The sequence below is a fragment of the Sander vitreus genome, chromosome 1 (assembly GCF_031162955.1).
Source record: "Sander vitreus isolate 19-12246 chromosome 1, sanVit1, whole genome shotgun sequence".
Taxonomy (NCBI): Eukaryota; Metazoa; Chordata; class Actinopteri; order Perciformes; family Percidae; genus Sander; species Sander vitreus.
Genome location: NC_135855.1, coordinates 36,156,617 through 36,169,435, shown reverse-complemented (window position 1 = coordinate 36,169,435; position 12,819 = coordinate 36,156,617). Strand labels below are relative to the sequence as shown.

The 12,819-nt window shown below is 41.0% G+C and overlaps 1 protein-coding gene across 4 annotated transcripts in view; it reads left to right on the top strand.

The window, feature by feature from the left end:
- Nucleotides 1–12,819, top strand: part of nav2a (neuron navigator 2a) — a 251,632-nt gene that overhangs the window by 130,548 nt on the left and 108,265 nt on the right. Inside the window, exon 1 of one of the 4 annotated variants that reach the window (XM_078253792.1) lies at nt 141–400. The exons of 1 other annotated variant lie outside the window; for it this stretch is intronic. In XM_078253792.1, the coding sequence (XP_078109918.1) occupies nt 182–400 (219 nt within the window). In that variant the 5' untranslated portion in view covers nt 141–181. Of the gene's footprint in view, nt 1–140; nt 401–12,819 lie in introns of those variants that run through there. 2 more of the 4 variants (XM_078253800.1, XM_078253809.1) reach the window with 2 other exon arrangements.

Genomic DNA, 12,819 nt, shown 5'->3' with positions numbered 1-12,819 from the left:
CATTACACATATTACAAAGTTGCAGATCAGGTGCAAACTGCACATGTGTTTCTTCAATCCGCTAACACCTTTACAGCTGGACCATATGTGAGTTAAAGAGGAGTCTTGCTGACTAGTGGCACAGTTTCCATCTCAGTGTGAGAGGGAGGGGAGCGTGCGGTCAACAGGCGGTCAGGAGAAGATGCCAGCCATCCTGGTGGCCTCAAAGATGAAATCAGGACTCCCCAAACCCAAACCGGTGCACAGCGCCATTCCCATCCCCCAGGCCCACAGAAGGCCGTCAGCTCTAGCGCTGCCTTCGGCGCCCGTCAAGACCCAGATCCCCTCACTGGGCCAGCATGTGGGAACAGGACCCCCAAAAAGCATCACACCAGGGTCAGAGGATGGAGAAGACACTCAGGTCAGGATGTAAAACTGTAAACCTCTACCCACACCTGCTGAGTGGTGTTCCACTGTCCTACTTATAGTCATTTTGGCCCTTCATATTAGATCTCTATCCACCTAAGTACGTATGACTCAATACAGCCACTATCTAATGAATGTAGGTGGTGTTGGCTCACTGCCTACTCAACAAGATGTTGTAGAAGGTACAATATGTGGTTTAGTTCATTTTGAACATTGCTGGATAAAATAATAGATCTCTGCCTCCAAAATCCTCTCTTGCAAAATGTTCTGTAAAGATTTCGGCAGGTATCCTTTACAATAGTATTTCATTTGACTAATTAGTGATCTGATTCTTCAAATAAATAACCCTAAAAATCATAGTGATGGCTTTGGTTTCCGTCCCATTATGATCTAAATGCTGTTTTACGAGATTTTACTGTCTGACAAGGATGAAATTATGAAGGAAAATCGATAACTCTGAGTGTTTTCGGCATAAACACGGAAAGACTTTCAGTCCTTGCATGAAAAGTCACTTTGCTATTCCTTTGCAACAACATCAGCTGTCGTCAGCCTCTTCGGATTGTGTCAATGTGCGTTTATGTATTTCTGTGCCTTTCTCTTTTCTCAGCCGTGGTGGCTCTTTAAATGATCATCTTTTGTAAATCAATACACATAATTTCAGTACTTTCTCTGGCTCAGTTTGACATAACAGAAATACAACTCCAAATTCAGTATTTTCCTGGAAGGAAGCAGGCTGTGTCTCTGCTGTCCAGGATGGCAGCGTAGCAGGATATCAGGGGGGCTGTTGTGCTGTGTTTGTGTGAAATATTGGCTGCACTTAGCAACCCCACACAAACGGCTGCAGCGGCGAGAGGCATCGTTTTAACGCCATGTAAGGCAGTGAAGGGAAGGAGGTGTCTGTGTGTGTTTGTGAGTATTAGAGGGCCAGCATGTGCATCCTTGGCAACCTGTCTTTACAGTAAGCGTGACTTGGAGCCACTGAGGCGTCCAGCACTCCGTTGTTTAGGATACAAATTTGAATCTGGCGTAAAGATGATGTTCACGTGAGGAGAAGACACAGGAGCCCCCCCGCTACCGGACATGGCACGCGTCCGCTGCTGGTGTCGTTTGTTTGGTGGCTAATCACGTTTTCTCACTGACCTACTTTCCCTGACTTTCTATCTCTCATCTCTGTCCTTTTTTCTCTCCCTCTCTTCATCCCTGTTGTGCTGATGAAGCAACCGTCTTCACCCTCGGCTGGGTTAACCCGTGACCTTCCTGACCAGCAGCAGTGATGGATTGCAGTACATAACTGCAATATTCGCATCACTGCTGCTGGCTGTGTGTTTGTGTTATTTGACATTTATCTTCTAAATGTTTGCTCTGTGTGTGTGTGTGTGTGTGTGTGTGTGTGTGTGTGTGTGTGTAGCACATTTATGTGTTTTCTAAATGTTTAGGCAACGGAATCACCTTACCTTAACTACAGTGCTGAACATTATGTTGGTCACCTAATTTTATCAGGCAAAAATTAAAAAAAATGTTGTCCATATCAGCATGGATTGATAGTGACAAACAATCACACATAAACACAAACCAATTTCATATAGAGATAGCATTTTCCCTTAAGACAAAAGTGTGACAATCCGAGGCTTTCAGTGGTCCACTTGCTGCTAAAAAATTGCACATGTTAAATCTAAATAAATATGATTTCTACATCAGAGTTGCAGGTATCTGTGTTCATCTCCTTGAGAAGTTGTGTACTACATCTGCATAGACACCAAGCATCTGTTTCATCGTAAACTACATAATAAAGATACAATTTTACTTATAGCACAGATGCTAAAATAGGAGCATATAAAATGATTAAAAGATTAAATACGAGATAAAACAAAATATTATACACTATAAATATTTTTACACTATTGGCCCTCAGATTGAAAAAAAATAAATGGATAGATTATCTAATAGTGTGTGGTTATCCCTTTAAAACAAGGCAAGATTGTTATTGGTCTCATAGCTCAGTTTGATCATCCTCATTTCTGGACTGTGTCTGCTGGGCTTCACTCCAGGGACTGACTGAACTAGAGGAAGGCCTGAGAGGCAGAACTGCTGGTGAGGACGCTGCATCGCTGTGAGTGCGGGTCCAACCCTTTGTCAGTCCTCAGTGTGAACCCAATCAGCTCTGAGGGCAGAGTGAGATGAGACGAGGCTCTCTGGAGACATGGAGGCTGCTTTATGTTTTTGGTGCTTTCACGACCGACTTGGGAGACACAATGTAGAGACTCTTTCCTTTAGTCTAATAATCAGGAGAAGTTCATTCTTCCAAAACATTTTTTCTAGAGCTGCCATTTTGCACCAACATTCAACAATCATACACGGCGAAAAATCCATCATAGGAGAGGCGGCGAGACCAATTTCAGTACCCACAGTGGCAACAAATAGACATGAATCCAGTACAGTCATAAGAGTGGGTTGAGGATTGAGTCATTTCTCAACTAGGAAAACTTGTCCTCCTGCTCTTACTATCTCTATCACAGTCAGTTGTTTTTATTTGACATTTATTATACAAGGTTGGTCTCTTGAGATCTAAATCTAAATCCAAACACATAAGGAAGAAAAGTAAGGAAAGGAATAAGGATACTATATTAATAATATTAATTTCACTGGGAAATGGCTGAATGCACCAAAACACCAAAATGCATTGAACATGACACCGATAACTACCAGCAGCACACGTTTGCAGTTATCTGAGGGATTAGTGAAGTCATGGCAGAGTGAAGTTGAGGCCTCGCTTCTAACAAACATCCAGCTGGATGACCCAGTTGGCACTAAACACACAAACATGTTGGGTACACCTGTAACAAGGAGTTAATCCATAATGCAATGAGAGCAGCAGGAGGCAGAAAGAGACATCCAGGTCGTGTTTACAGACAGGAGAGAGGACAGTACAGTCTGTCTGTATACTTAGCTGTGTTGTGTTGTGCACGATTCGGGGAAAAATATGAATCACGATTTTTTTAGCTTAGAATTGATATCATGATTCTCTGCCACGATTGTTTATTGCACACATGAACCATGACAAAACAAATTGGCACCTATTGCACATCACCACAAGCCTGTAAACATAGGGGCTTCGATGAATAAAGAAAATGAAGTACATACTGGCCATGTAAGTACAGTAGGCTACCAAAAATAGTGACATATAACACATTGAACTAAATATGGCCCTGATACAGGCTCTATCTGAACTCTTTGAACATGTCTTTACATAATTAAAACATGTCAATCAACATGCTGCAGCTACAGCTTCAGTCTCTAGAGAAATGGAGTTTGTCAATTGCCAATTTAAGTACAGTATCAAAAGAAGAATGATTTCTTAGCACACTCTTTAACTGCTTGCCTTTTATAGAATTAAACTTCAACTGGCCATTCAAGTAGGTTACCAAAAATAGAAGTTTAACGCACTGCGCTGAATAGGGCCCTGAACCTGGCTGTAAATAGGCTAATTGAAACGTCTTTCGGACCTCTTGGTTTTGTACGGCTTCATCATATTGCACTTTGTGGTGACGTTTGAGGTGCTGGTAAAGATTTGTGGTGTTACCTTGCGGTGCTGCAACGAGGGCAAAGCATGCCTTGCAAATCACATCAGACTGACCCTCGTCGTCTTGCTTCTAAATCTAACCGCAGTCTAAGCTACCACGAGCTAATTTTAGCTAACGTTAGCTAGCATGTCAAACGGGGCTAGTCAGTCTTACAACGGCTCTGGGGCTAGTAAATCAGCACATAGGAGAATGTAAAGTCGCATGTCAACTATAAAAATACTAAGGTGACCAGTAAAACTACAGCAGACGACTACCCTTGGCTAATAAAAACTTTAAGATGCTTCTTCAGGTTGGAAGTAGAGTAATTTGGACGCTGAAAGGAGGTTGGTTGCTGGCAAGCAGAGGTTATATTTCGTTGTCCCTTCTCTTTCCTTAAAGTGCCCATATTATGAAAAAATCAAATTTTCTGGGATTTGGGGTGTTCTTTTGTGTCTCTGGTGCTTCCACACGCATACAAACTTTGAAAAAAATCCATCCATGCTGTTTTGAGTGAGATACGGTTTCTGAATGTGTCCTGCCTTCAGTCTCCAGGTGAGCTGTTCAAAATCGGCACGGCTTGTGACGTCACAAGCCGAAACGAGCTGGCTAACCGCAACCGTTAGCTCGTAGCGTTAGCGTTAGCATGCTAACGCTAGCATGCTACCTCATTCTCAATTGCAAAGCACTGCTACAACACACACAAGTTCACCATAATCTACAAAAGAACTACTTACATCTGCGCCCTCATTTAGAAGTCTCCCAGCTAATCCTGCCTTGTAACTGACCGAAGTTGGAGAAACAGCCGTTTCTTTTACTGTCTATGGAGCTAGCTAGCTGACATGATCTACATCTGAGCTACTGCGCATGTGCGAGTGCAATCAAAGATAGTACAGAAGAAGAAGAAGAAAAGAGGTCTCACTCTGTAGCTAAAACAGAGACCAGCTGAAAAGAGGATCTGCAGCAGTGAGACAGAGCTGTGCTGTACATCAAAAATATGGTGTTTTTTGAAAATTAAACCATGTAAACCTATTCTGGTACAACCTTAAAATACAATTATGAAGCTGAAAATGAGCATAATATGGACACTTTAATGTGAAATGCTGTTTGAATTTCCAAGATAGAAACGCATTCCTGCCCTGGCTCTGTTGTGCCGGGTCAGACTCTATTGTGACTGATCACGCAAATAGCTTGTTTTTTCGTTTTCATATTGGGGCTTCTGGGAAATGCATGGAGTTGCCTTAATTTATTTAGAGAGTGAATAAACTCGTGAAACAGAGAAGTGTCGTCATGTAATCCATTGATTTCAACAATGTAACTATATTCTAAATACCAACTATTTAAATTGTAACTGTACCGGAATACAGTTACTCATAATTTGTATTCTGAATACATAACGCCGGTACATGTATTCCATACTGGGTGTGGTGTGTATGTGAAGTCTGGCACAATCTGCTGAATCTGATGTAAAGGTGATAGTCTGGAAATGTGTAAATGGGGTGTGTGTGTGTGTGTGTGTGTGTGTGTGTGTGTGTGTGTGTGTGTTCTTTCCGTCTCATGTGTGAAACCATATGAAAAGACAAGCTGTTCTGACCTTTAACCTTTCACCATACTGTTAGTACAGAGAGCAATGCCTGCACAGATACTCTGCTGCCCTCTAGTGGCTGTTGTTTTACCCTACACCCGATTCCATTCACAAACACTAGCAGGAGGTGTGTGTGTGTGTGTGTGCGCTTCTCTATTCATCTTTAATGCCTCAGTTTTATCCCCGGCCCCCTTATCTTTCTCTCTGAGTGTTTTCTTTCTCCCTCGCTCTCTCTCACTCTTTCATTTCAAGTTTTCATTGTTGCCAGCTCATTAATTCTCAGCTGCAGCTTTGAAAAAGAAAAGGTTCAAACGAAGAATTTCTGAAAGCCACATTCACAGCGGAAGACCCTGAAAAATAAATTCTGATGCTACGTAGAGCATAGACCATTAAAATTCTCACACACACACACACACACACACACACACACACACACAGTCAAATGCTCTCTTTCATGAGCACACAGCCACATAGAGAGATTTGTCTGTGTGCCAGTGTGATAAGGAGCTCATATCTTAATAAGTATCTTTCCAGATAAAGGCTTAAGTCAGGCTCTGTGTAAAGACCGGCTTTATTAGACTCATTATGAAAGCACACCATGGCCTGAGAGCTAAATCCCAATCACATAAAAAACACATTGGGACCGGTGAAGAGGGTCACAGGCTACTTCAGCTAATATTTACTAAGATGATCATGTTGTAAATAAACCAGGATCCACAACTTAGGCAGCCACATATCCAGGAGAGACAAGCTTAGTCTGGATATCTAATCATCACTGTGTGATAGATGCATTAATGACGCAGAGCTCCTTAAATCAACTTCCTTCGTTCTTGAAGATGTGTAGTTGCCTGAGATTTCCCTAATTTGAATAATTTAAATTGGGTATAATTTCATTCTAGGAATTGGTTTGACCGTGAACCTGCAATATCCAGTGCTATGTGTGAACTCATTTAATTATTATGGATTCAAAGCTAATTAAATGACCCTTAATGGCAAACTATGGATCAATGATGATGGAGGTTAGCGATTAGACTCAGACTCAACATTTACATTTGGGGGTGAAAACCAAGCAGGAAAACCGGGGAATGACATATTTAGGTGCCTGGTTATTCATTCAGGTAAACTGTAGTTATTCATTTAATGCCTGTGTTTCCCCTCTAACGTTCAAAAACATCGGAATAATTGAGCATTAAACGGTTAGTATCTGTTAGTTTAGTTACATTTGCTAACATGATCAACAAAAGATCAGTTTACAACATTTTTGATAAGTTATAATAAGCTATAATAAGAGATTAAGTTATGTTCTGCCTCTATTTAGAAGTGAACGTAGGCTACGGACACACATACATAACATACAGATACGTCTCAATAGATAAATGGAATATAATTAGGTTTTGCTCTGTTGGTGGGACAAAACAAGCAATTTAAAGATGTCATCTTGAGTCTGTCAAATGGGTACCTTTTGACATTTTCGGACAAATAATCAAGAGATGTCATGCTGTCCCATGATGGACTTTCAAGCCCTGGCGTTTGATTCTAGAGAAAGAAAACCACTAAACAGTTGATACAGGTATGGTTAAAACTAATGAATAATTCAAATGTCTTGCATCAACCTTTAAAACCCATTTCACTTGACCCTTAGAAGAGATCTCTCTCATGTCTCGAGCTCCCCCTCCACCCCAGCATCCTGTATCCTGTGAAAGGCAGTAATGATTTTTTTTATGGCTTTAACATCCAGCCTAAGTGTCCTGAAGACCCGGCCCAGCAGGTGAGAGTGAAAGGCAAAGCACCATCGTGCTGCATTGGATTGCTAATGCTCTCCTACCCGCCCACAGGAGGACAGATTGGGTGGGGGTATGGCTGACTATATATTGCTGCCTTTTTTCCATTACCATGACAAAGGGCCACACATACACATATGTCTCCTCAGGAGGAGATGCAAGTTAAAGCCAGATTTAATGGATGTTTTGGTGATTCATTGTTGGAGAGTTCATTGTTCAAAGGAATAACCGAGGTTTTAACAGACTGCAAGAGTTCAGACAAAGAGCACAGGAAGAAAGGACATGTCTTGTTAGGTCTTGTAAGTGATCCTCATGCATTCAACTAATGCACTATATCATTTTGTGTTTGTATCTGTTACAGTTGTCATGTGAAAAGCCTCATTTTTAAATCAGAAAGTGTCAGATTTTTATTTTTTATTTTTTGTGAAGGCTGTTTTCTTTAGTTCCTGGAAACTGACACTTTGGCGATAAGAGGTTTTCACCCAACAGCGACCCACACATGTTACAATCTGCATCAGGCAGGTGGAAGCCCATGTTGCTGTTGATAAGAGCAACAACGCACCTCTGTGTGCTCTCTCAGAGGACACAGAGATGGTCGTCCTGCAGCTTCATGCGGCTGGGCTGATACCAGGAGGGGCTTCAGTCACTGGCAGACTGTGGTCGGATGGGCAGATAGCAGCAGGCCTGAAGTCTGTGGCTTTTATCTGACGATGAGGAGGAAGGTGCTCCCCCAGCAGCCACCTGAGCAGCTTTTCATTGTGAAATGGCACAGGCTGGGTGCAGGGTTTCCTGCAGGATTTGTATAGATTAGAGGTGCTGAAGGTGGGCCTCGTTAAACTCATGGTGCATTCAAGTGTGCCTTGTAAACTCTGTTGTCGTAAAGTGCATTGCCATCACTGCTAAAACAAAATTTTAATTGTATCAAATCGTGGATTTGGAGAATCATGACAGCCCTAGTATAGATGTCAAATAAATAAGTATTCGGGCTTCCTACTGTAGATCCAACTTTGCTTATAATTTCATGAAATTGGAAAAACTGTAGTCATGATTGTTTTATCTAAATATTTTTTGCCGTGGAGGGAATTTTCCAACTACATGGGACCAGTTCAGCTGCTTGGGTTTCTTATATTCTGTTCGATATCTTCTCGATAAAATAAAAAATTCAAGAGAAAATGTCCCATTTTTTTCTTCAGCTCAGCTTCTTTGATATACACATGATCATATGGCAGTTGGCTCCAGTCATGACCTCATCTCTGCCTAATGTGTCTCGATCAGATTCCACTTCCTGTGCGGTTGTCCCCTCGCCTTCCTGTGTGAGGTCATGGCTGAGGACATAACCATATTAATTAAGACCGGGCATCTGCTTCTCTTGAGTCAACGTCCTTCCATTGATCACTCCCCCCCCTTCCACCCCACACCCCCAAAAGGTGCCCTCCTCTTCAGTTTCTCTCCTTCTCTGCTTCCCTTGCGTTAGTTTTCACAGGGAGCCCGTTGGTGCAGACAAACGGGTCATTGTGAGTGGCGCCCCCTGGGGAATTCATACTGCAGAGGCGGTTAGACTAACGCAATCAGCTCCATCTCTGTCTGGAAACAGAAGGCAGTGTGAAAAAAAGCAAAGAAAAAAAAAGCAGGACAGACCAGGAGGTAGAGGTCAGCAGGGCTGAAGTCACCCTCCCCAGAGGCCCGTGTCCGGGGTCAACAAGGACTGAGAGGCAGGTTGGATAACTTCATGACCTCTGTGGAGCCAGCAGAACGCCGATGACGTCTGCTGGTCAGGCTTTGATACAACAGATCAGCCTTAGAATGATTTAAATCTAGTACTGTAAATAAAGGGGACATTATTTGTACACATTTGGAAAACACAGTACCTCTCATACGGTTTAAAAAGACAACATATCAAGTCATATGATATACAGCATATCAAATACATACAAATTGTACATACATGGGAACATATGATTCATGCAATAGTGACCATAATTACTGTTCACCATGTGATCACTATCACATTAGTTGTCCTGCTCAAATGAAACGTAAAAGTTTAGTGGAAACTAGTCTTTAGAAGTCACTATTTCATCAGAATTACCATAAAGAAGTTGATGTGTCTGGATATGTTGGTCAATAAAATGTTAAAGCCACAACTAGAGCAGGGTAGTACATGGTAAATGCTAAGCTTGATTAGCTACATTATATGACAAATAACTTTTTATTACAATTTGGGTGGTGTGTTTATAGTTTTGGCCATTTTTCTTTTCAGTTATCACCGTTAAGTCACCATTTTCATCGCTGAGATCATTCTGACAGGTTGTAAACAAACCCTAGTTTTAATGTTCTACTAACCTGTCAGATTAATTTTACCTACCATACCTACTATAGCTGTGCACGCACACAGTTTATAAATGAAATAGATGATAGTAATGAACAGAGTCAACTTTATAGGACTTTTATCACCTAGATGTACCATAATATATATTATGCCGTATATTTAATCTTGCAAACTGTGCTTCCAGCTGCAGTGGTTCTGAGCTGTGCTCTGAGGTTGATGGGACTCTCCAAACAGGCACGAATACAGCTATGAAATATTTCTTGGCTTTCCGTCAGCTCTCGGGTAGTAAAAAGATTTCCACATCTCTCCATTCAACTGTGTTCTCGTGCAGCTTCAGGGAGCTTTTTATTCCTCTGATTTTAACCTGTGTGTGTGTGTGTGTCTGTGTCTGCTCTCGCTCAGTTGACATAGGCAGTCTCCAAGTGTTGAATCCAAAGATGGGGCTGTAAATCTGCCATTCAAGAAGCTTTTCAGTGATTCTAAACACGCAAAGTCTCTCCCTTTCCCACACTCATCATCATTACACATGCACACACATAAAAAGCTACAGTGCATACAAGGCAAAAACAAAACATATTAAAAAGAAATCACATCTCGACATATGCCTGAAGAATTAATATGTATCGTTAATACTGGATTAAAACAGGAGTTTTAGTTTCACATTTTAATTTCATTTTAGGGTTGATATGCTTCTTTGTCATTTAAGAAGATTCTGCAACACCTTGAGTTTGTGTGTCCAAAACATAAAGACATAAAGAAATATATACATAAGAGATATATTAATTAAAAAATGTCAATCAAGTTGATTTAAGATTTCTGAAGTGTTTATTTTTTACTTTATTTTATTCTGAAAAGAGAGATTTTAGAGGTGTTCACCAACAACAGTGACATGTTCCATCTTTACTGTATTTGAAGATACGACGACTGCGATCCAGACTGCAAGAGCACTTTTTGCTCAGTGGTTGTAGTAAATGTTGTTTTCATTAATAAGTGGTGCTCTCAGCTGATAACCGTGGCAACCAGGCCCAGATGGCATTCTTGCATTCAAAATGTTCGGTATCGGATCAGTTTTATTATTTGATACCAGATAACTTGATTGGCATTTCCTTTGCTCTTTAGAGGACAAACTGGAAGTTGAGTTGAACATAATGTTCAGTGCCACATAGTACAAAGAATGTGGACATAGATTTCATTCATTTAGATTTCCTGATGCTAACATTGTACTGTTAGATTAAAATCAGGATTTGTTTTTATATAATTAATTAAATAAATACTCTTGATGAAGGTCCGGAGGGCCAGAAACGTTTTTTGTAAATAAACGGTGATGCTATATCAAGAGCAGAGTGCGGGATTTGTTCCTTTGTTTCCAAGTTGATGTTATTTTCCAGCGCACCTGCAAAGAAGAATTTTTGGATGTGCGAGTTGTTTCTTTCAGAAAATATATAATTTATTAAAAAAATGAATATTTAAAGATGGTATCTGTCCAGTTGACACTGTCAAAACTTTCTAACTTCACTTCAGTATATATTCATGTTTGCATTCATTAGGGGTGGAAAATCACCAGATGCCTCACAATATGATAGTATCACAAAACGTATGTCACGATATTCTGCGATATATATATATTGCAATGTATTACCTTTTTTCCAACTTCAAATTATGTTCCCCAAAGGAACACTTTGTCAACATCTGTTTTCATCAGAAAAAGACTGCATCATGTCATGTACTGAAAAAGCTAATTATTTTATTTTTCTAGTCCCAAAAAGTTAAATTTATATAAGATCGATACCCCCCCCCCCCCCCACCCCTAGCACTCAACTTACCTGGTTAGTTGATTAATTTTTACTGCAGACAAATAGAGAAGTGACACCAGACAATCTGTCATCTTACAGGTTACACGTATGAAATGAATTGATCTTATATTGTTCAATACAAGCATGACATTCTCAGTATGTGCCAACTTTTGACATTAATGTCCTTCCGTACGACATTGTGTAAAGGTAAATGTATGTGATGTAAAAGACAAGAAGTCAATAAAAAGACAAATAGAGCAGTCAGTCTACGTTTACCTCCACAGTGGACCCCTGTCCTATTGCTTTGTTGCATTTCTCTTTACCCCTAGTGAGTCCATATGTCCCTCGCCCCCACCCTTCACCCAGAACGGAACAGCCAGGCAGCAGGGCCATCCCAACCCCCCCACCATCACCCCAATCTTCCTACCCAGCCTCGAGAGCTCTGAGGGTGGAGGTCCCCCAAAACAAAGGGCCCTCCCTGGCAGGGTTATCCCCCCATTGTCCCTGACACACTGAGGTTTATCTGGGACTGTGAAAGGAACCATACTCAGCCCATTCACTGCGGCTGCACTTAATGAGCTTGTTGAAGGCCTGTGCTAAAACTTAAACACAAGACCTAAATGCTGACATTTTCTCTTCTTGTAGAGCCAGAATGTCATTAAATCAATGCTGGTTAGGAGCAATGGGGCACTAATGTTTCTGTGGTGTGAGTAGATGGGCTTCTTTTTGTGGTGTGTTAGCTTTGTGAAATACTGTATGGTATAGAAAACGGCATGGGGAGTATTAGTTTCTGTTTAAAAAGTAAAGATGATTTGGTGTTTGTGACACTTTTTTAATTTTTTGTTTGTTTATGGTGGCGATCGCAGCTCACTTACCGTGCACGCCGACGTTTGCCACTGAAATGCACTGCACGCTGCAACCTCAACTTCAACTGTCATTAACTCTCATTTGAAAAAAAAACACACGCAATGCTCACGTGTCTTAAAAAAGAAGCCGTGTTTTGTTAATGAAAGTCAGTGACCGTTAAACACTTTGCCTTGCAGTGCATTTCAGCTGTAAAATGTCTGTCATTTTTATTCTACATAAAATGATTAACTTTCCACCAGACGATGAGTGTTAAAGATGTCATGAACCAGCTATAAGTTGCATCGCTGTCGTGTTTTAGTAATTGGGAGTAGAGAAGCAAAACGGACATTTAATTTCTGTGAAAACAACACAGGTCGTTACTTTCTACTGTCTACATGGCTTCAGTATTATTGTTGTTTCGTGAAGCTTAAAGCCTTTTTGTGCAGCCTCCTGGAAGTGATCATGCATCCCCCTACTGTGGGAACTTTCTGTAAATCTTGGGCCTTTCCCAAAATTTAAATTCGGC